This window comes from Microplitis mediator, chromosome 5 (genome assembly GCF_029852145.1).
Source record: "Microplitis mediator isolate UGA2020A chromosome 5, iyMicMedi2.1, whole genome shotgun sequence".
Lineage (NCBI taxonomy): Eukaryota > Metazoa > Arthropoda > Insecta > Hymenoptera > Braconidae > Microplitis > Microplitis mediator.
This window is the reverse complement of record NC_079973.1, coordinates 7,619,152-7,640,673: the sequence shown is the minus strand read 5'-3', so window position 1 is coordinate 7,640,673 and position 21,522 is coordinate 7,619,152. Positions and strand designations below refer to the sequence as shown.

Sequence of the window (21,522 nt, the reverse complement as noted above, 5' to 3'; positions counted from 1 at the left end):
CCCTCTCCAGCTACCGGCCGCCAGAGAGACACGTGACTGCTCGATTTTACGGAGACACGGGGGTTGCTTTTACAGTCTCCGTGGGACACTCTCTACTACTACACTCTAAACGCATGCGTATTTCTATCATCATAGCATCTCATTTTTATCTCTGGTCCTTCTTTTCTCTCAATACTTATCTCAGACATATTTTTGCAAACGAGTTGTTTTGCTTGTTTTCTTAAAAACTCGAGACGTTAAGACGCCCAAAGTGATCTTGAGAGTTTAATATTTTTAAAAAGTTTTTTATAAAAAAATTTTCTACTCTTACTAAAACTTTATTTGACTTTCACCACGTTTTACAAAACTTTATTTAATTTTATTAAGTATCAAATTTTTTTTAAACGTCATTACTATAATGATCGAAATAAAAAGTCACTGATTTCATAGTTTTGACCCTGAAATAATAAAAATTTATAAATGGCCTTATTAGCTTAATAATTTAGTAGTTATTAAGATAAAAATAAACTTTAGGACTTTTTTTTTATTACATTACATGGATATTTGGGATAGCGTAGGAGTAATTTATTCATACGTATGAAAAAGTTTATTATTTTATTTAACTTTTTTATTTTTTTTCTCTTTTTATATTCTATTCATTTTTATCCAACGTTATAGCTTTCGATTGTATAAGAAAAGAAAAAAGAAACAAAATAGCGCCGGAAGGCAGCGAGATTGGGAGAAGACCTAGAATTTAGTTAGCCATTTATCGTCAAGTCTCTGCGTGACTAAATTATTGGAATTTGAGGGAGGCAGGATCGATTGGAATTAATTTGCGACAAATTCTTCAAGGTTATACGTAAATTTTAAATTTACTGGTACTTAGAAACTCAATTTACAGTTTATTAAATTTGTTTATTTATTTACTTGTTTGTATGTTAATTTTATCATTTTTTTATTATTTTATTATAAAATAGCTGACAAGGATGATTAAGTTACATGAGCTTTTATGTAGAAGCGTTAACATTTATTCTGTAAGTCGAGTACAGTGGAATATACAGGTCTCGTGTTGAGTTGCATTAAATTTTTTAATTATTATTTAAAGTTAATATAATGTTACAATACATGTTTTTTCTCAAGTAATACATATTTTTGACTTTCATGTCCCTCACTCACTATTTTTATTTTTTTAATGTTAACTTATGTACAGTTTAGCACCTTGACTCCTTTTTTTTTGTTTTTTGTTATTTTTTTTTTAACAATTTAGTAAAAAAAATTTAAATCATGGCAAGAATTTAATTTAATTATTATACAATTAATAATTTTAAATTTATGTTAAAATCAATAGTCTAAATTATAAGCGTTTACAGAGAGAAAATTATAGGATCAGTTTCTCTGCATTTATACACTGTAAAAAATCACCGGGGTAAGTCCAAGCGGTGTAGGTGTTAAAATTATCGGTGTTAAATTTACCCCCGAAAGCGGTGTGAAAATAACGCCGCCACCGGTGTAAATATTCTAGACCGGTGTTAAAATATTTTACTTTGTGAATATTTTTACTTACTCGATCACTATACTTGTTGATAAATGATATTTTTTATTAATTTTCATAAAGAACTGACATTTTTTGTGTTTTATAATCTTTAAAGTTAATACTCCAAGCGGACGCAATTTACCCCGCTTTTACACCGGTATTACTCCGCTTTTACACCGGTTTTACTCCGCTTTTACACCGGTTACCCCGCTTTAACACCGATATTTTTAACACCGGTGTATTACTCCTCCTACACCGGTGTAATTTCATTTTTACACCGGGCGGAGTTAAAACGAGTCCATTTTTAACACCGCTCTTTTTACAGTGTAAGAATAAATCTCATGCGAGGGAAATACGGACATCATTGGACAATTTGGGCCACCCAAAATTGCTATCAAAAGTTTTTAGATTCATGTTTCCCTTCTCCTGCCTCCCCTATATTATAAAAATTAAAACCACAAGTATGAGAATTATTATAATATTATTAAAACTGTTTGATTAATTTTCTCTCCGTATTTAAGTATTTAAAATATAAGTATCAGTGTCTTGAAAGGCCATGATTATTTTAAATTAATTTTTCTAGTCAGACATTTATAAAAGGTAAATTAAAATGAGTTAAACGATTGCGAACTCGCAATAGTTTAAATGGTTTTTATAATTTTAAAAAATATTTTTTCTCTTGTATTTTCTCTTGTAAATATTTTTTATTTACCTTTAAGATGTTACCATTTAAATGTTATTGCGCAGTAGTGATTCACTTAATTGCTTTTTTTTGATCTTGTTGATAAAAAAAATATTATATTAATTATTAATATTTTTTTCAAACGATTTTTTTTTCTGTTTTATAAACTAAAATGAAGCGTACCCAGCACCGTATCTTTTTTAGTTTGACCTACATAACTATTATCACTAGTACGCGGGTAATTGTAATGACATCGAGTTACACATTTTTTTTCCTGCATTAACATAAAAAAAATTTTTTTCTCTAAAAAAAAAAAAAATAAAAAACTACAATAACAATAATCATTAGAATAAAATAAATGATGATGACGTTAAAGCGTTTACAAAATTTTTTTTTAAAAAGTGTAGTCCAAATATTAATTATCTAGATGATGAAGTAAAAAAATGATATAAAATACTGGCCTCGATTTATTTTCTTTTTACATCGAGGCTCAAGGCCAGACTCTACAGTCCCACTCGTTAAAAAAAGTACACACATTAATTCTCTAAAAAGGGGTGAAAATAAAAAAATTTAACGATTTGGAGACTGAATATTCGAGTGGCAAGTGGAAAGTCCGGCATGTCTAGTCCGAATGCGGATCTAGATAAAATTAAAAAGTATAAAAAGTACTGGTCCATTTACATGGATAAATTTAATACAAAAGCATGCAGGATAAAAAAAAATTAAAGGCAGTACGCTAAAGTATTTAAATATATATCTATATAGATACATGTTTGTTATAAAATGACTGCAGTATCGATTAATGAAGAATCGAAGTCTTCTAAATCGGCAATGTAATGTTGGATTTATTTTGTTTTTCATTATTATTATTTATAATAAAAAAATAATCCATCGTCAGTACGGAACTCTTGGCAGTGTAAATGTATAGATTATAAAAAAAAAATATATTTATCTATTCATTCATAAAATCGGCAAGTTCGGTGCTTCGATTCAATGATCTTTGATTTGTCAAACAAAATTATTCAGTCGTTGAAAAGGAAAAAAAATTTATTACACTGATCTAACCAGCAATTAACAAACATATATATTATCAACTAAATGGTAAATTAATTAAAATAGTAAATTAATTAGTTGTAGGTCGGTAATTAAATTTTCCGCAATTATTGGAAATAGTTGAGCAGTATGTTTTAATTTGGGAAAATCAATGCACCGAATTTAGCTGGCTATTGAATTCTTTGTTTGACAAATTAAGATCAATGGAATTGTTCGTAATTTAAATTATTTTTAAAAAAGATCTTACAGTAAAAAGATCTATAATAAGAAAACTGTTAATAATTTTCGTTCGTAAATTATTTAAATTTGCATTTCGGGTTCTGAATCGTCGTGAAACCAGCCAGAATGTCTAGGAGCTTCAGTAACTCGTACAGTTTCTCTTTCCGAGTACCTCGTAGATCGGGTGAAGGTGCTGGTAAGTCCACCTGGACCAGGATGATTGCCTGAGTCGAAGGAGGTCATGACTTCAACTCGATCACCTCGTCTGATAGCCATCGGCGTGGTGTCCGGCGAACTGGCAATGTCTTCAGGTTCAGGTGCCCAAGTACGCAAGTTTCTTGCCGGCAGTCCCCAGTGTTCAGCAAATTCTGAGGATCTTGCTAAACTCGGTTGACTTAGTGATCTGACAATTGAGTCCGCTTCATAAGAGCTGACACTTACGTCATCTCTTTGCATTTTAAAGTTTCTGATAGTCTCAGATTCAGATCTCAGATCAACTTCACTTCCTGTTCGTGTCATTGTACTTAAACGACGTGCACGATCTTCAGACGGTGCACCCGGAACATCATGAGTCCTGATAGACGTGCCCCCATCACTGTCATACTCATATAAAGTGGGCAAAGAAGATCTTCTCGATCTGCTGTCCCACTCCGAGCCTTTGCTACGCTTATATTTCTGTCCACTCTTACTAGATGCTATTGAAGAAGCTGGTGGTGGACTTAATATTCTTATAATAACATCCCATTTTGCTGGTGGGAATAAAGTCTGGTACCTAGCATCTTTTCTAATTAATTCATAATCTTCTTTAACAATAGCCTCTGACAATAATGTCCGTAGAGTACTTTCTGTGGTAATAACTTCCCGCCATTTTTCACGTTCATCGTCTGTCAATTCACCGGCATACTGCGGTTCTAATACTCGTGAAAGTGTCTCCCACTGATCACCCATACTCTCGGAATCTAAACCATGGGGCGATCGTGATGGCATTTCTGCGCGACTGTATGTTGGTTCTATTGTCGAATCAACTTCATCCGCAGAACGCATATGTATATGATCATTGATTATTGTTAAATTAGATGCCGAACTGACATCTGAGAAATTTTCCCACTGCGGTGGTGCTGGTGGAATTTCATCTGCGGGATAGTTACGAATTGTGACGTCCCATTTAGGATCTGGTTTACGAGCATAGTATTCTGTGACTTGTCGCTTATGACGTTCAACATCCTCAATTGTTTTTTTCTCGGTGACGGTACGTAAAAATACGTCATCAACTTCGTGCGTCGTTATCTCAGGACGTCTAGGTGCAACGACTGGCTCAACGAGGGGTTCAACCTCCTCACGAATATGTTCACGCTGCTGAATAGATGTAGATGTGTGGGTTGTTGTTGTTGGTACTATTGGCGGTGGTGGTGGTGGTGTAGGTGCTAATATACTTGCGACTCTGTATTTGGCGTGTGACGCATCTGTCATTTCGGTCATTGTCCTCGTTTCCGTGTACTCTTCAAGTGTTGTCAAAGAACGCGGGCGGTGTAGTGTCGTAGCAGGTGATCCTTGTTGTACTGTTGATCCGTTTATTATCTCGTGACTCTCACGTTCTGCTTGTTTACGTAAGATTCTCGAGTAAACTGGCGGTGTCTGCTGACGGGATATCATACTACTAGGGGGACTATGAAGCTCTGGTACATATGAGAACGTTGTCATACGCGGGGTAGGACTTTCCATTGAACGAATTGTTTCTTCCCGTTCCAAGATTGTCGTTAAATTACGCTCTAAAGCAATACTGGCATCAGATTCTGATGGCAATGGACTTGGTGGTGGTGGAGCTCGTTTAACCCTCATTTGCACATCGAATTTCGGTTCCACAGAACCGGCTATCGGATGTCGAGTAGTAATTCGTGACGTAGCAGTTGTTGCTCGCGTTGAATCAATATCGGTCATTGTTTCAGAATATAATGAACTTGCATGTATATTTTGGTGATCATGTATATAAGCTTTGTTGTCATAAGAATCCATTGAAGAAGGCGGAAGTGAACGTACTTCATCGATTTGGGATAGTCCAGGTGTCAATGACGTTGTAGAACGAGTCGAGTGTATAATTTCATCAAAACCGTAGGCGTTTGTTGTCTCCATACCAACTTCGGAGTGACTCTCGCTTGGGTAATCGCTTGGAAGAGTGTCTGAATGATCGATTACAAGGTTTGCCTCGCTACCTGAAGACGAGGCGGCCGTGTGTAATAATGTGTGGGCACGTGGTATTTTAAGACCCTCAAACATCGAAAGATGACCGAGCGAAGAGCCGGATAATTTTGTTATTTCAGATCCCGTTGCACTTCCAAATGGATGTCGATGAACTACCCGGATATTGCGTCGTTTTAGACACAAATACGAGCATCCCAGTCCCAGTAGTAACAATGAGAGGAAAAGGAGAGCACAAATTGTTAGCAAAATTTGAAAACCTTTTAGTGGCGGCTCGGGTACTCCTCCTTCTGCGGGTATTGGTGGTAATCTAAATAAAAGAAAATAACCAACGTGAATAACGATTAAATTGCCGGCCGGATGTACTCTGATCTGTTTTCATGTGCGAAATTGCCACGGAAATTGGTACATTGATTAATGCATGCTGTTATATATCTGATATAAACTTACACTTGTTCGGCTATTGATGGTTTTGGTGTTATTGGCGGTGGATAACGACATATTATCGTAATAACTTCGTCCCCATCCATTTCGAGTCCCGGATGAAAACGAACCACAATGTTGTTGGTAAAAACACGCTGAGGATCTTGTTTTGTACCGCATCCTAAAAAAAAATTATCCATTAAATTAAGTTATTTATTTTATTCGTATAAAAATTTTATTGATTAGGAAAATAATCCCACTATATATAAATGACCGTGGGTATTTAAACGTTACCTTTTAAAGGCAGTTCCAATTCAGCATAATTAAACCCACGTCCCTTTACCATGCAGGCGCTGTTACGATCGAAATCAGCGTAGGCAACACCGTAGAATGGCTCATCAAACTTTAATTCCACCTGCATACTACCTTGACTACAATTCAAATAGGCCTTTGTACGATTGAGAAATATTATCGGTGACAGCTCGTCCAATTTAGTAACTTTGCCATCGAGTATTGTGCTTGGTGGTAATCCTGGTTGATATTCAATACTATTGCCTTGGGATGCATAGTTGCTTTGTGTCCACGCTTCACTGGACAGCGTTATCACCAGCAACAGTGTCCACATCTTATTTTAAAAAACAAATATAATATTAAATAACATGATGATAAATTATAAATAAAATAAAACAATATATAATATATTTTATATTCTATTGATTTCCCGCAGTCTCTTTGTCCGCTTCACTGGTCGGCGATTTAATTTTTATTTTTTTTTTTATAAAAAACTTTTAAATTTACATTTAAAAGTTTATGATAAAAATTAAAAATTATAGCTAAACTAATACAGATATGGTATAAATGTACAGAAACAATTTAGTAGCTAATTAAATTCTCTACAAAAAAGGTTTCATAACATGCCCGTGTAAAAAAAATTCGTTCCAAAAAGATTCCAAAAAAGTTCCGCACGTGGAACTTCTAAAAGTGAGACAGATTAGAACTTCGAATGGAACTTTTTTGGAACGTTAGTAATTTTGATAGTAAAAAAAAAGTATTTATGAGCAAATTTAGAGTAAAAAAAGGACGTTCTTGGAACTTTTTTGGAAGTTATCATGGGCTTTTTTTTGTTCTATAAAAAATTCAAAAATAGATTTTTGAACTATTTTGGCATGTTTCTAGAATGTCTTTAGTCTTCAAAAGATGCAAAAGTAGTGATTTTGGAAAGTTTTTGGAACGTCTTTTTTAGTCCATAAAAAAGTCAAAAGTGGTGATTCTGGAGCTTATTTGGAAAGTCCATATAAAATTCCAAAAACGTCCTTTTTTGACTCTAAATTTGCTCATAAAAACTTTTTTTTAACTATAAAAATTACTAATATTCCAAAAAAGTTCCATTCGAAGTTCTAATCTGTCTCATGTTTAGAAGTTCCACATGCGGAACTTTTTTGGAATCTTTTTGGAACGAATTTTTTTTACACGGGCATTTTTTCGTACAACTATTCATTTAGACGTTAATGCAACACAAAGTAAAAAAATAATTTTTAATTTATTCTTCGATGACTTGACCCTTTATTTATTTTCTCTATAACTTAAAAACTACCAAAGCTACGTCAATAAGTTCCCTAATATTTTTGGTAGAAAATTAAATTTCCAAAAAATTTTTATTTAAACATGTTTTTCTAAAATGTATAGTTTTGCTACAAATTCCATTTGTAAATGAATTCACCATCTTTAGTTTTGAACGAAAGTAAATAATTGAACGATGAGAGATAAAAATATTAAGAAAAATAATGACATCTTATATTTTTATTGACGTGAAATAAATATCTATAGAAATTAACTATGATAAGTAGCCTAAAACCTTTTTCGAGCGATGTTGTATCGAGTGGTGAAAGTATCATGTCAAGAAGTTTAAAATTTATGAGGGTTCCAAAATGTAAAAGTTTTTATTTTATAAATATAGACTTATATATTATATACTATTGGAATTTGATCATTAATAATAATAATAATGAAGTTAATTTATAACTAGAGCAAGTAATGCATTCAAGAGTGACGATAAATTGCATTAAAAAAAATTTAGCAACTGAATTCCAGTTACACAACTTTCACTCTCTTAAGCCGTTTGTCAAAGCAACTATGCACGTGCGTGCAATTCGATCACTATACAAGGACATTCTTAGAACATTCGATTCATTTTGTGCAATATTATATTTAATAATATAAAAATTTTTATCTCGCAATCAACAAGTCCTTAGCAGTTAATAAAATGTATCAGGGACGTTTAAAAGTAGGTACAGTACAGATAAAGATTTAAACAATTGTATTGAGGCCGCGTGTAATGATAGATTTCCGTGAACCTTCGACAATTTAAATTGTCCGTTTCATCCGTTCGTATTAGCAGAGTCTGTCGTATCTATGGTATAGACCAGTCTGTGGTTAGGATTAAATTTATTCACTTGGACGTGACGTCAAGCGTGTTTACATCGGAAATGACTAAAAGAAAAAAAAACCCCGGTGATCATTGAGGGAGAAGATGTGATTTAGCATCACACGTCTTAACTTGTTGAGTCACTTCTTATCACTTTATTTAAAAAAAAAAATGTTGCTCGTGTTTTTACACCGTGAAAGCTTTTTTACAGATGTGGAGGTAGTGTGTTAGGTAGGTCTATAAGTATTAGCTGTGTAGTTTGATCCGTATCCTTTTTTGTTTCTTGTTTGTTTTAGTATTTTTTTTTCGTGGTTGTCGTCGTGTTAGGTTTTAATATACGTAACTTATGCAAATATAGCTGAGTTGTTAAGACCCCAAGACTGTGAATCACGTCGATGATCATGCCGCGAAGGAATTTTGTCCAAGAATGGGCAAACAAGTGGTTTTTCTTATTTATTTTCTTTCAAGTATTGGTTTGCTAGCACGAGTGCATTACTTCCTTTAGCTACTTTACAATTCATATATATACATATATATATATATATATATCATTTCTTATGTTGGTCTTTTTTTCTTTGCTCTAAAGTATAGCATGCTCTAGTGCACAGAGACACCGTTACCAACGGACAACTTGTATTATCAACATATATATCTATATATACACATATCCTGATCTGACAGGTATCATAACTATTTTCTTACATGTAATAACTTAGATTATATTTTTTATTATTTTACAAATTATATAACAATCCATTTTTTTTTCATCGAATAAATAAATAGAAATTTGCGCGAAAAAAAAATTAGATCTAAAGAAATTTATTGATCACCATAGCGTCCCCTTTCTGGGTAAACCTCGTAACTGCATTTTTTCATAATTAAAATTATGAGTGAAAATCATTCTTTAGTACTGCTATTGCGAAAAAAAAATTTCAAATTTTAATAATTATAACAGAATATTCGAGAGACTTTTGAGTTTTAATATTTCCATTAACGCACGTGTAATAGAATAGATGTTTTGACCGATTTCTGAAAAAATTATAACTTTGCAGTTACGAGGCTTACTCAGAAAGGGGACGATAGATCTTATTGTTTTTAATTTTAGATCTACAGAAATTTGCACACAGAAAATAAGGATTTTTTGGCGCAAGAAAAAGTTTGAATTATGGAATGAAAACAAAAATTTTCTTAGAACTAGAAAAAATTTCTTGGCGCAAGAAAAGTCTAGAACATTTTTTCTTGCCTAAAAAAAACTTTTTCTCGCCCCAAGAAAATTTTCGTTTTCAATTCATAATGGGAAAAATTTCTTAGGGCAAGTAAAATTTTTTTTTTGTGCAAATCATCCCAAATCTGATTTTTTTTTTTGGTATTAACTTTTAAAATTTTTTAGATGAAAATTTTGAACTTTTGTAGTTTGATATTTTGTACTCTTTGGCTTTTATCTATAGAAACTTATAGATTTATACAGATCTATATAATGAAAAAATTAGATCTAAGTATATTGCAAGATTTAGGGCTCCGTTAATTAAAAATAACTTTTTTCCAGATTTAAAAATCATAAATAATGAAAAACGTGTTAAAAGACGTCGAGTGATTAATAAAAATAATAAATGTCTTAATAAATAAAATATATTATGAATTAATTTAGATATTTATAAAAATAATTACCTTCATTTTAGTGTCCAGTACAGTCCCCTCAACCCTAAACCGGTTACTGTAGCTACGTCATGACTCAAACTCTGTAATTACAAATGACAATTTTCTTACATAATGATACACATCATCTCACTGATTAATCGATCACGTAGGTGACGGACGTAGAAATTTAATTGCGCAATTATTATTTGAATAATATAATTATTATTTATTGTAATTACTGATCATCATTTCCTACTTGTATTATCCACTGATTTGTTTTAATGAATTTAATTTCTGTTGATTACTATCGTTATTATTACTGTTATTTTTTTATTTTTTTTTTTTATTTTCAAGCCCTAAGAAAATCCGGCCTTACTCATTTCCGGTATCTCATTCAAGCATTCTCATTTATTTTTAATACGTATTTAAAAATACACCAGTAGAATTTTAATTATTTTATTTTAGTTATTTATTAAAATAAAACAAAGTATTTTTTTTTAACTTTTTTATTTATTTAAACTTTTGTTTTTATGTCATAAACTTTAATCATTGCACGTATAGCATACGTGATAACACACAAATACTTGGATATACGACATGTGGCAATTAGACATCGCTTCGTTAGCATGCAAGCGCAATTACCTTAACGCGAAAAATGACGTGAGCTCCACCTCTTGAATTATTTTAAACGCTCGGATATTTATTGACGATAAAAATAAGATGTAAAAATAAATTATTAATATATATATAGAAAAAAAGAGCCTTAACTGAGGGTTAAAAAATGTTAGCACTAATTATTATAATCAACTTGCTTACATAATTATTAAAAAAATATTATTATTAAATGTTTCATTGAAGATAAATTAAATATTATGAAACATTTGTTTTTTATAGGTTTGTAAGTAAGTTATAGTATTATTATATGTACTTGGAAAATTAAATTATTTATTTTTCTACGAAGAATTACGTGTTAATGGGCGTGGATTTACTATTTACTCATAATATATTTGTTCATTTAACATAAATTTATTATTTAAAAAAAAAATTATTATTTTACTTTTTTTAACTTCCCGCTAAGAAGATTGAAAATTTTCAAAAATTCGGGAAGTTATTGGTTTCGGTCCGATTTGCAAAAACCGAATTTCTATCAGATTTTGACGTTTTGAGTTTCTCGGGAGCTATTCTGAGTAATTTCACGATGATGTCCGAGTGTATGTAGGTGTGTACGTACGTACGTACGTACGTATGTATGTAAATATTCATAACTCTTGAACGGATGAACCGATTTCAATCTTTGAGGTGTCATTCGACGCGGCTTGTTAATATCTTGAAGCTGTAAAAATTTGAGCTAAATCGGTAGGGTGCGTTCGGAGATATTTCAAAAATAGAATTTTTTCAAAAATGTTTTATTTGGATAACTTTAAATTTGCTTGATGGATTGATTCCAAAATCTATTCAGCTCTAGAGCTTTATAAGCCGCGTCGAATGCCACCTCAACCATCAAAATCGGTTAATTCGTTCGCGGGATATCGTGGGAGAAAGAAATGCTAAAAAATGGTTTTTTACAAAACAATGGCATACAAAAGTATTTGCGGACTCGAAGAGCTCGAAAATGTATTCACAATAATGTTTTCGAGCTCAACGGGCTCGAAAACAGCGGGAAGTTTTGGGGCTGGCCCGCAGGGTTAACCGATATACCGATTTTTTTATATATTTTTGATTCTAGAAAAAAAATATTGTAATTATATGCCAAAATGCAATCTCACTTATTTTCGACTAGATAATAAAAATAATAAAATTTTTTCTCATTTGCGGCGCATATATGAACAGAAATATCGCGATCATTAAAAATAAATGTACGGGTTAGTTTTAAAGGTTTATGTAGATCTTGGAAATAATGATTTTGTTTGTATTTTAGAAAAGTCGTTAAGGAAAAATTTTTTCAGATAAGACTTTTTTAATTAAAAGGAAAAATTTTACGACCAATTAATTTTTTTTTTTTTTTAACCGAATATTGGTGCACTTAAAAAATTAACTATAAAAGATGCAAAATTAAATTATTTTATTCAACTCTATTTTTCAATTTGAATAAAATATTAAGTACTTTTATATATTTTTTATGAATTTTCCATGAAGTCGAATCTTAAAAAAAAAAATTTAATGACATTTGAATTTTTTATCACCAAAAATAAGTGAGACCGTAGTTCTGCATAATTACCAAAATTATTTTCCTTAGTAATTAAAAAAATTCATGTTAGAGCTTTATAAAAAATCAATAAATGAATATTGACGAAATGTTTTTTCCACATAAATATTTAAAAAATTTTAATTGGTTGTAAAAAAAATAATTTACGACGTATGGTGAGTTTAATAGTGTATAAAAATAAAGTATGAAGATTGTAGAAAGCAAGCGGTAACATAAGGTACATATACAATATCTGAACGTAGGTTCTTTTATATCTCAGTACAACAACAGCATAACATAAGAGACGAGAAAAGAATACTGAAACTGAACGGGGCACACCCGCAAGAGTACAGAGACTAACCCGCCTCGAATTCCTCGCCGAGTTTCATTGCCCATTATTCATTCTCACTGCGTATATACACACTAACTCTTGCCAAAGGGATGTACTTATATTCCTGTACACGGATAATACGCCGATGGGGTTTTGTCGGGATCGTTTTCGTCTTGCCAAGGATCTATACTATTCTACTTGTATCATCTCAACTCAACTTAAACTTGTACTTATATGTACACACATATAAAACTCCTCTCTTTTCTTCCCTCTTACTCTTTTACTCTCTTTGAAGCTTTCTCGGATGTTTATGATACGTCACGCTTACATATATGTAATTCGCGAAAGCACATATCAAAATACCCTAAAGGCATTAGTAAAATAGTTTAAGCTAAAAAGTAGAATCGCGTGTCAAATGAAGGGAAATATGTTAGATATAAACTAACTCTCTACTCAGCTCGACAATTTTCTCTCATCTTTACCATACTACAGCTTCTACAACAACAACAACAACAACTACTACTACTCGCTAATATCCTAAACATGACGTGGGAAATTATGAGATTAACGGAAGTGTACTAAATTATATTTTTCCTTTGATGTTTGAAAGCATAACTGAAAAATTTAAACGGATTAACAGTATTATTTAATTATTATAATTTGACATAATGATGAAAGTATTAAATTCACAGTAAATAATTTTATTAACAACATAGTTTGTAATAACAGTTATTTTTTACGCTCTGAACAGTGCAATTTAATAATATAATTTATTTTAAATTATATACATATATATATTAGGGTACTTCATTTCGGAGCCAGATTTTTTTTTTTCAAGTGCATGTGGAAAAATCTATAGTTCAACACAAAAAAAAAATTTTCGCGGAAGAAAAAAAATTCTATGTCGATTACAGACCTAGCTCATTGAAAAATTCGATTTTCCCATTTAAATAACATAGGAAAAATTTTTTTTTTAGCTTCAAGTAATTTTAACCTCGTTAACAAATCAATAGATCGAATAGACTAATACATATTTTTGTAGGAAATTGAACGCTCTACAGAAAAGGTCTCTTATCATTTTTCGATAAATCCATCTGTTCAAAAGTTATTAGAGCTCGAAGTAAAGTTGGAGATCTTTTTACTATTCTGGCGAAACTATTAGACTTATCACAAAATGTTGTAGGATCTTTTTTGTTGACAATTTTATCCTCTACAAATTACTATCAGTAAAATTTTTTCAAATTCCGCATTATTTTCTATTTATTTTCATTTTAATTTCAAGCTCTTAATAAAGTGGTTCTGGTCGATTTCAAGAGCTCGACATTAAAATGGAAATAACTAGAAAACGGTGCTGGATTTCAAAAAACCTTACTGATAAAAATTTTTAGAGAATAAAATTGTCAACAGAAAAGATTCTACAACATTTTGTGATGTCTGATAGTTTCGCTGGAATAGTAAAAAGATCTCCAACTTTACTTCGAGCTCTAATAACTTTTGAACAGATGGGTTTATCGAAAAATGATAGGAGACCTTTTTTGTAGCGTTCAATTTTCTACAAAAATATGTGTTAGTCTATTCGATCTATTGATTAGTTTAATGAGTTAACAATACTTAAAGCTAAAAAAAAAATTTTTCCCGTGTTATTTAAATGGGAAAATCGAATTTTTCGATGAGCTAGGTCTATAATCGACATAGAATTTTTTTTCTTTCGCGAAATTTTTTTTTTGTGTTGAACTATGATTTTTTCCACAAGCACTTAAAAAAAAAATGTTGCTCTGAAATGAAGCACCCTAATATATATATATATATATATATATATATATATATATATATATATATATATATATATATATATATATATATATATATATATATATCTTCATAAATATTATTACCATGCAAATATTCATTTTATCAGATAATTTTTATCGGATCGAAATAAAAAATAGGAGTAAATGTTTGTCGTGTAAATATTTATGTAATGAAATATAAATAAGAGTATTGAGTATTTAACAATTTACAAGTGAACTAAAAGTATTAAATTTATTATCGATATATATATATATATATAATTGGTTGATCGCGAAACGATAAGCCCACGCTCGCGCCTTAAAAGTATAAGTTGGAGGCTTTGGGTGTAGTGTAGTTAAATAAAAGCCGCGAGCTGTGTGTAAGAGACAGCAGACAGAACGCGTTGATCTCGTTGCGCAAACTCTCGACTTGACTTTCACTGGTGTAGTCGCTGCGTGCGTTGGAGAACGAGTAGAGCTTCTTGTCAGTTACAGAACATATTCCCTCTTCTATTTTATATCATATCACAGCAATACCATACGCACATACATACATACTGTACTATACTATCTACATATACGTTTGTAAACTACAGACACGGGATCTAGACTTGTAAAAAAGTAAAAAATAAATATTACTTTTACGAATGAAATATCTACAAACTTCGCTAGACTATTTGAGACATGTATATTTGTTCTAATCTTTTCATATGTATATCTATTAATTTTTTTTTTATTTAGCCTTTGAAAATACACTTGATTATTTTTCATTCATCTATTTTTATAAAAAAATTTTTTAATGCTATTAAACTTTTTTTGTTTTTTCTTTTTAATACAAGTGGACTTTGAATTATAATTAAAAAAAACTTGTCGAGAAAAAAATTCAATTTTAATTTTTTTTTTAATTTTTGAACGTGTATTGAATTGAATTGATATATATTTTTGACATTAAGAATTCGAACTGTGTACAAAAAAAAATTTATCGATAAAAAAATATATGTATATATTTTTTTTTAAATTTTAAAAAGTAAATTGAATGAATGAATTATTTATCAAGCTGTAAAGGAGATTGTGAGACGAATTAAATTAAAATCTGAGATGAATAACCTATATGTATATTTGGTAGGTTGAACCACTGACGTCATCGTCAGCTAAAAGTTTAAAAGTGCTTATGGTACCCGATGGAAAAATTAAGTTTTGAGATCTTAAAGTTGAGCAACAGCAGCTAAATCGACAGGACACTACTATCCCGCGGCAGGACCGGTTCCGATCTTCTGGCGTTCGCGTCGACGTTTTACAGGATGAAAACAAGATGAAAGAGTAAGAACTAAATAAAATGGGAGTGAGATAGATACCGAGAAACTCTTTATACTCTTTACTCTTTACTCGTCTTTCTTTATAACCGACTCTTATATACTCTTTTACTTCTTGGGTTTGATCTCTCGCGTGATCAATTCTACTGGGAATGGAAGGAATAATCATCCGGGTGCATTCTTACTCCCGGCGTTTTTGAATTAATAATTGAATTCTTCGTATTAAATAGCTTGAAATTTTTTCACCTGACAAATTATCCGATTGACATTTATGTTTTGATTATTACGTAAATTCGAAATCGGATTGGATAAATTATCGGACCAATCATTTATTTTTGTACGACTGTAGATCAATTTATCATAATTATCTATTAATTTTTTTGATGTTATAAATTTGATGAAAAATTTACCATTGGACTGCTAATTATAATTATAGACTTAATGAAATCTAATTAATCTGCGTTAAAAAATTAATTTATAATTTAAAATATTCCCGCAATTTTTTAAAATTTAAAAGAAGAAAATTTTTTCTACTGAAACCTAAAGAATTTTTTTTTTTGCCGATAAATTAAAAAATAATTATTCCTACATAATAATAACATTAATTTTTAATTGAACGAAATTTATTTTTAAATACATCGATGTCATCCATGGAAATAGATATTTTTATTTACTCATAATTTATTTTAATTATCGACGTACGCGTTTTTTAATTAAAAAAAAAATAACTTCTTTTTACAAGATGACAATTATATTGATTCCAAGAGTTAAAAATTTTCTTAAATATTTCAACAGAGCCATTAGTTAATAATTATATTCGCACAATTTAATTAAATTCCAGACGATAAATTATCAAACCCTTCATCCAAAAGTTTGAATGCTGGTATACAGGACAGTCAATAACTAAATTTTATTTAATTAAAAAATTTTAATAAATAAAATTTTGCAAATTTCAAGTGATTGAATTTAAATAAATAACTCTTACCTAAAGCAGTTATAATTATATTTAACTGTCTATAAATATGAACTTTCTCTTTCATAATTATATGAATAATGCGTAAGACATATCAATAGATATATAATTAAACATTTACTTGCGAGAATATCCGGAAGAATTTAATAATAAATAATTAATTTAGCAAGACAATAAACACATTAACATTGAGTAACAGCTAAAGTGATTTCAATGCACGCTGAAGATACATAGATATATTATATTGACAGGACTAACGTTATGTCATATTATAAATAATCTTATTTAATCTCATTCAACCCGTGTCCTTGTTTTAAATGTCCTCGAATTTATATAAGATGGCACTAAAAGATACTTATCATAACTATATTTATTATTATATATTTATAATATGCACTTATTTGTTATTGTCGTTACTATTATATTTTTTATTTTATTTGATGTAATGACAGTAACGTTTGATTTAATTGCTAACCATTAACGGGTCTAATTAAAAATTTTTTTCTGTATCATGACATGATATTTAAATTAATATTACAAGACAAAAGAATCTGACTCAACATCTTTAATCCATATATAATAATGTCCCTGATAAATACTATGTTGTTTCATTAAAAAAACACTTTCATTTATTTTTTAGGTCAGTCCCACGTGAATCCCGCCTTACCTTAAGAAATTTACGTTTATCCAATCTAAGTGATTTTTAAATATTCATTTATGTTATTATCATTATAATTATCATAGATTTTTTCTCATAATAATTGTCACAAATTTTTTTTTCTTTTTCATTCAAAATTAGTATTTATTTCATATCCCGTGTAAAGAAAGTTGGTTCCAAAAATATTCTAAAAACGTTCATGACAGTGAATTTCCGAAATTAAAACAATTCTGAACTTTAAGTTGAGCACTTTTTGAACTAAGAAAAAATTAGAAAGTGATAAATTTTTAACTGGTGGAGACTTTTCCTGCGCGTTTTGTATTTTTGCACGACTCATGATGCGAAGCATCAGAGTGTGCATTACGATCGAAATTTTTTTTTTAGTTTCTTTGAACAAAAATAATTTGATATGATAATTTTTTGGGTTAAAAAAAGATTAAAAAAAAAAAGAATGATTTAGGAATTATGAACATTTACGACTTTTACTAAAGTATTCGGGTATGAGGTAAAAAAAAAATATAAACGATTTGAAAATATTTACGAACATTTGTTGACTTATGAGAACTTTTGGGGAAGTTCAGTTTTTTTTCTACTTTTTGACTTGTCCACATATAGTCCAAAAATCAAGTGATTAGTGTTAATTATGAAGTTTTAATGAACTCCAAAAATTTGTAATTCAAATCATTTTTGTTTAAAAAGTAAAAAAAAAGTAGAAACGCGCAAAAAAAGTCTACACTAGTTAAAAAATTTTCACACTTGTAATTATCTTAAAGTTCCAAAAATGTTTGACTCAAAGTTCAAAATTGCCTCAATTTTTGAATTCACTGTCAAGAACGATTTTTTTTTACGGGATTTTCCAATACATTTTTTCATGATTAAAAAAAAAAAAAATTAACTATACAAAAATAAAAAAAATAAATAAATAAACAAAAAATTTTTTCTTTTCATTTATAACTACTATTAAATAATTCCAATGAAAAATTCATTTTATAACTTTTAATCAAAAAATTAATTATTTATAATTTTTTTTTTAATAAAATAAATTTTAAATTATAACTTTTCAAATTATTTTTCTTACTCTTAACTGGCATTGAAAAAAAAACTTACTAATTTATTTTTACAATGAGAAATAAATTTTATTACTATTTACGATGTCTTTAAATGAGTAATTGTTGATTTTTTTCACTATTATAGCAATTAAATAAAAAAAAAAAAATTTGTTTATTATTACTCTTCTTTTTTTATTATCATTACAAGCATATAATTAGTAAAACAAATAAAAAAATAAAAAGTGAAATTGCTACAACAGATGCACGCCCGTATGTGTAACGAGCCGTAAAGAGTTTCTCGGACTTTCCGTGTGATCTCACTTTTTTTTCCGATCGCCTAAAAAAAAAACTTTAGACACTCATTCTTAATAAATTTCTATTCACCAAATACAGTCACTACCATTAAGGAAAACAATAATCACTAAGAAAAATAAATAAAACCAAAGTTAATTGTTAAATTTATCATTTTGTCGTCTAAATCACAAGTAAACACTTGAAATCATCTAATTGAATCGTACAAATCCTCTATAAAAAGTGTTTACAGTTAATCCCAATCAAAGGTACAAAAGCCGCTCCATATAAAAAAGAAAAAAAAAATTTAATAAAAGTATTTTCTTTAAATCTTTACAAATTACACATAAAGTTGATGAGTTAAATATCCTGGAGACGTTTATTAAAAAAAATGATAAATTTTCCCAGCATTCTTACGTTTCAGTCAACAATATAAAAGTCTAATAAATTAAAACTACAATGCAACGAATTATCTAACAATCATTTACACTCATAATCCTTAGGAAAAAAAAAAAAAAAAATTGTAATACTAAACAATAAATAAAAAATGAACCTGTCGTGACCTGGCATTCACGCGTGACGTAATGAAAAGGTGAAGGAGAAAAGGCGGAAGAAGATTACATTTTTATCCCTTTTTAAATTTTTTTGCTTTTACTATACAACTAAAGTTAAGTCAAGTCAAGTTAAGTCAAGTAAACTCAAGTCAAGACTCAACTCTATATAATAATAGTTGAGACAAGACTTAAACTCTCGCGGTTCCGTTACAGGTCGCGTTCCAAAGTCTTCAACTAAAGTAATTTCTCGAGACTTCTTTCTTTATCCTTATATATATTTTATATTTATCTTTATCCTCATGCATTAAAACAATAATAATAAAATATTAATAATAATAAAAATAATAATAATAATAATAATAATAATAATAATAATAATAATAATAATAATCATCAACCCAAACCACTTGCTTTCTCCAATTTATAAAAATAACAAAAAAAAATGTTAATACCACCGATTAAAAATGTAAAAAGTTAAAAAAAAATTTTTAAATCTATAAATAAAATATTACAAATATCAAGGACACGTTTAAATAAATCCTTGATGCATTTAAAATCCTGGGAACATTAGCGATCTCAGTGACGTTAAAAATAAATCACGATTTATATGAAAAATATTAGAAGTCACTCAATTTAAAATGAATATTTCAATTTATTAACACACACTATTTTTGAAACAAACTTTTGACGTACCTTTTGGGGTTTTTTTTATGTAACTAACTTAAATAAAAATATATATATTTATTTAAAAATAAAGCGAAGCAGGTGTCGCTGGTACAAAATATCGATCGAGACTGGTGAGTGATCCGCGATTGTAACGCTCGTTACTCGCAACTACAGTGGCCCCTGCAGTTCCAATGGGGAACCGCTTGGTACCCCCACTGCTTTTACTACTTTACTACTACATTATTGTAGTTAAGACTATAGAATACGATTGTTTATGTAGTAGTGGATTTTAAGTGTGTGGATACAGGTAAATCCGCGTAAATCCACGGGGCCCCCCTTCTTCGGGCTTTGATTAAATATGTATTAGTGTCATCGGTTTATTTATGTGTTTATGCGCTTAGAAGTGCATATTGTAGGTGTAGAGTATTAAAAAATTCATATATATGTATGAATATGTATATAAGTATATGTATATTTATATACAGATAATAAAAGAGGAATTTTCTTTATGGCGAATCTTTTATCTCTGTTGTACTTTAATCGAGTAAATTTCTTGTTTTTGCTCTTGTTCTTCTTCTCTTACGACTTTTTTTTCTTTTTTTTGTAACTCGGGTTTTTTATTGTTCCTCCAGATTGCCGCGAGCGACAATTCGCGTCTTCACTTATTATTGTAAGTTTTTTGAACTTTTTTTTTTCGAGGGTTTAAAATTTTGCATGGGCGCATGATAAAACGGAGTAATAATTTTATTATGCTGTAATTTTGGTTCATAATAAATTCAATTTTTATTTTTGCTTGAATATATTACGAAAATAATATACTATTAGAATCAACTTAAAATTGATTTAAAAAATTATTATTTTTATTTATTTGTAAAAATGAACTTTTTTTTTTAAGTTCCATAATAGATTAGTTTTTTTTCATGGGCTAAATAAGTCATTTAAATCTAATAAATATTCAATTTTTCACCGTTATACTATGTATGTAAAATAAGTACTTGTTCAATTATAATTCCATTTCGATCAAGTGGAAAAGTGATTCTCGATCAAAGAATAAAATGTAAAGGCTCTTAGTCTATGTATATATAAATATAAGATGTATAGAGAACAAAGATAGAAGTTGTAGTGTAGAGATATCTTTTAGCAAAGGAGTAAAAGAGTAAAGAGTTAAATATTAAAAAAAATTTAAATTAAAAAAAAGTAATAAGAGAGAGAGAGAGAGTGGTAAAGAGATAAAGAGCAAGGGACGAGAGGGCGTGGGCGCCCCAAGGCCTTCTGCTCGCCTTTTACGGTCAGGCGAAGCCGGACACACGGCTGGAGAACGTATAGTTGTCCGTAGAGTCCGCGAAATAAGGAGAGAGAGAATAAGATACAAGACAACAGGTAAAAAAAGAAATATTAAATCACGAAAGAGAGTGTCTCATACCATTTCAAGATTGCTAAGTTAAGTGTCTCGAGTAAGAAACAGCCTTTTTTTTTATTAACTTCAAACATAAACCTTTTTCAATTTTAATATTTCATATCATTTTTTTTTTTTTAATTCAGTTTATTTGATATCTATTGACA

General features: G+C 29.7%; 1 protein-coding gene across 1 annotated transcript; it reads right to left on the bottom strand.

Annotated features, from left to right (window-relative positions):
- Window positions 1-2,931: 2,931 nt before the first annotated feature.
- Window positions 2,932-20,127, bottom strand: LOC130667716 (uncharacterized). The gene is made up of 5 exons (XM_057469520.1): window positions 19,987-20,127; window positions 10,180-10,250; window positions 6,381-6,711; window positions 6,114-6,267; window positions 2,932-5,973 (listed from the first exon to the last, which is right to left on the bottom strand). Exons 2-5 carry the CDS (start codon window positions 10,183-10,185, stop codon window positions 3,549-3,551), a joined length of 2,916 nt encoding a protein of 971 aa, XP_057325503.1. The 5' UTR covers window positions 10,186-10,250; window positions 19,987-20,127; the 3' UTR covers window positions 2,932-3,548.
- Between the last annotated feature and the right edge of the window lie 1,395 nt (window positions 20,128-21,522).